At 38.9% G+C, this 3,336-nt stretch overlaps 1 protein-coding gene across 1 annotated transcript in view; it reads right to left on the minus strand.

The window, feature by feature from the left end:
* Positions 1–1,162: 1,162 nt before the first annotated feature.
* LOC106964481 (natterin-3-like) overlaps positions 1,163–3,336 on the minus strand; it is a 9,994-nt gene continuing 7,820 nt past the window's right edge. Inside the window, exons 2-3 of the mRNA XM_015060031.1 lie at positions 2,986–3,058; positions 1,163–2,827 (exon numbers count right to left, since the gene is read on the minus strand). Coding sequence (XP_014915517.1) covers positions 1,749–2,827; positions 2,986–3,058 — 1,152 coding nt within the window. The 3' untranslated portion in view covers positions 1,163–1,748. The remainder of the gene's footprint in view (positions 2,828–2,985; positions 3,059–3,336) is intronic.

A 3,336-nucleotide genomic window follows, 5' to 3' on the forward strand; every position in this document is an offset into this window, starting at 1 on the left:
TTGGAGGCGACTATGTTTTTTTATAGTTAACATTTTTAACTGAATTAACATAATAACGACCTTTACATATAATAATAAACATTTCCACATATCATCTCCGATGTCCACCAGACTCACAGTTGCGCGATATGTCAGCTGTTTGGGATTCCCCTCTGTTCTTCTGATTGGCTATCTGTCACAATCAGCAGGTCGTATTCTCGTTCCCAGTCAGGGTAAACCCCACAGGCTGCGATAAAAGGGCCAAGACGACCCAAATTGGGCATATTCAGGATTTAGCGGGAACACCAACATGTAGACACCTGATCTGACGGTTCACGGTCTGAAGTAAATGCACAGAGAGCCGAAACAGAATGAAAATAAGAATCTAAACGCAAAGCAACATAAACCATAACAACAATGTGTTTAATGTAACTTTAACAACCAAATAAAGTCTTTCAATAATCCAGCAGCTGTTACCTTAAACACATTTCCAGAATAAAGACTTTTCTGTTTAACCAGGACAAAGAAAAACTGCTGCAGGTTTTATTTCACCAGGTTAAGCAGCAGCTGCTGCTGTCTGAGTCCTGACCAGAACCAGGAACATGGATTAGTTCACAGCAGCTTAAATTGCTACAGTGGCTCCTGTGTGTAACAAGCTGATCATCCATAACCAACTGGTGAGCAAAACTTCTCAACCAACTGAGAAAAATTAGACAAATTCAGCTTAAAGCTCTGATCTGTTCAAACCTCTGGAAAGTAATTCTGAGATGAACTCAACAGTTAAACTGATCAGTTGGTTTCAAAATCTACCATGTTTTTATTTAATACAAATCAAGGAATGGTGATTGTACTGAAAGAAAAGGCTCATTTTGAAACTGTAGTTTTATACAATTTAATAATTAATTCATGTAGGCTTGAAACAAAACAACAATCTTAATTTCATTGCTTATTAAGTTTATTGATGCCAAAAAATACGTAGAATGGCTGACAATGATTCATCTGGATCTAAATAAACTTTAAATTAGAACATTGTTAATAAAATATTTCATGTTCTTCATAAAAATTACATACGGTACGTCATGCAGACATATGATTGAGGTATTACGGATAAAATCCCTGTAAGTCTAGTAATTTCTCTGTTTACAATAATTTCCATATTTATTAACTGACATATAGCAGTAAAAACCCAGCAGGTTAGTATGGATGTAACAGCAGATAGAAATGATGCTGCTGCAGCTTAAAATGAAGCTTTTGTTTGTTTTTGATACGTTTCAATCAAATACATGAATCTTTACAAACTAACAAACTGACTCAGCAGTTAGTTAGTTAGTTAGTTAGTTAGTTAGTTAGTTAGTTAGTTTGCACCAGCTGTGAAAACTCCTCCAGTCCCAGAGGACCAGAGTTAAAAGCCTCCATGATGTTCTGGTTCATTACTACAAGCAGCAGTAAAAACCCAGCAGGTTCTCCCCATTTGTCTCTCTAATCTTGATGTTTTCATTCATTTTAACATGATTTAGGAGAATAATTAAGTTCAGTGCACAACAAGTAAATTATCACTGGTGAAAAATAATAACTTTCTGAACATACAGTATAAAACTAAAAGGCCTGAAATGTACCAGAAATATTCTGCATGACTCCCACTGATTACATTAGAGTCTAAATTAAAAAGCAGAAGTGAAGCTGAAGCTCTGTGTCAGATGCCTGGTAACGTTGTACTAACAATACTTTATAGTTTTTCAGTTTCCTTCCTGTGTTTAGTTTGAAAAGGCTTAAGAACGGGGCAAAGGTTTACATCTTTCCACCTCAGCCCTGATTTCTCCAACTTGGACTCCATGATACGTTCCAGTCATAATGACTGATCTGGTCTCTCCGTCTTCATAGGTTCGCTTCAGGCGGGCGGTGAAGGGAATGTCCATCCTGTACTGATAACCAACCATCTTTACTGTGCAGCTGTGGTTTGGTGGTACGGTAAGCTGTATCGACACAGAATGGGAGATCTCCTCTGTCCAGGTATTTCCACCTGAGAACGTATGAGTCGTCTCCGCATTGATTTCAATATTTCCTTCCACAATGCCAGGAATTCCTGTTTTGATGGTCGTTCTTACACCGAATGTGACGGAGGAGCTGATGTCCCACCGTCTCTCATCTGTGGTCGTCTTAGTCAGAGAAACTGTTTTGGTCACATCACTGAGGCCATGGTTGACAGTAGTGGAGCTTTGGAGGGTTTTTGGAGGAGCTTTCAAGATTGTAGCTTGATTTGTGTGGTACCTGACATCAGAGATGAGATCTTTGTCAGCCTTCATCTGAGTCAGAACCTCATACTTCTTGTAACAATATTCCTTCCCCTCCCAGGGAAGATAAAAGAGGCGACTCTTTGGGTCAACCTTCCCCAATCCGTACTTGTTCTTCCCTACATACATTTCCTCACTGGAGCAGGTTCTGACTGAATTCTGTGGAACAGAACCATAAGAACCTTCCTTCCACTCCAGGATCTCAAAATTATCTTCATTCACAAGGACTTCAAAAGAGGAGGAACGATGCTCTTTCTTTTTATCGGGATAATGGCAGTAAGGGCCTTTGCTGGGGTTGTAAAAACCAGAATGACATCCGACCTTGCAGACGTAGTCGATTCGTTCTTCATAATTATTGTAAATAGAAACGGCTCCATTTGGAGGGGAACCCTCCCATGTGGCCCACTGCAGTTTTTCTGTGTTACCGAACTCTGGGAGCATCGAGTTGACTGGGATTTTCTGTCTGAACGGAGCAGAAGAAGGCAAAACACGTCTAACTGTTGAGAAGGAGATGATTTTAGCAACACCGTCTGACACATCTGGGTTCCCGGAAGGAACTGTAAAAGAAGAAGATTATTTTTAAACTCTATTTTTATTTAAGAGTATCTCTGCTTCTGTGCTAGCAGTAACATACTTACTCCAACAACAGCTCTACAGAAACATGTTTTAAAAAAAGAAAGAAGATGTGAAATTGTTAAAAGATATTTCCCCTTACAGTTTTCATCTGGTGGTCGGTTCCTCTCCAGGTCCAGAGGACTGGCTGAAGGCAGAAACAGCAACAACAGCAACTAAAAGGAGCAGAAATAAAATTATTATTAGTTATAGTAAAGATCTGCTTTAATGGAAACAGCAATTTAACCATTTAGTTGTGACTCTCAAAATGCCTACAAATAATCAATGGGTAATTTGTGATCTAAATTACTAGTTTTATTAATAGTTGCCATAAGCAAGGTTCCCAACAAAAAGTACTAAAGCCTGTTCTGTCAGTGGAAGGATGTTAGAACTGAATGATGTAGAACTGGTTGATGTAGAACTGGTTGATGTAGAACTGGGTGATGTAGAACTG

This window comes from Poecilia latipinna, unplaced genomic scaffold (genome assembly GCF_001443285.1).
Source record: "Poecilia latipinna isolate Pla-1442-1.1 unplaced genomic scaffold, P_latipinna-1.0 Scaffold1679, whole genome shotgun sequence".
Taxonomy (NCBI): domain Eukaryota; kingdom Metazoa; phylum Chordata; class Actinopteri; order Cyprinodontiformes; family Poeciliidae; genus Poecilia; species Poecilia latipinna.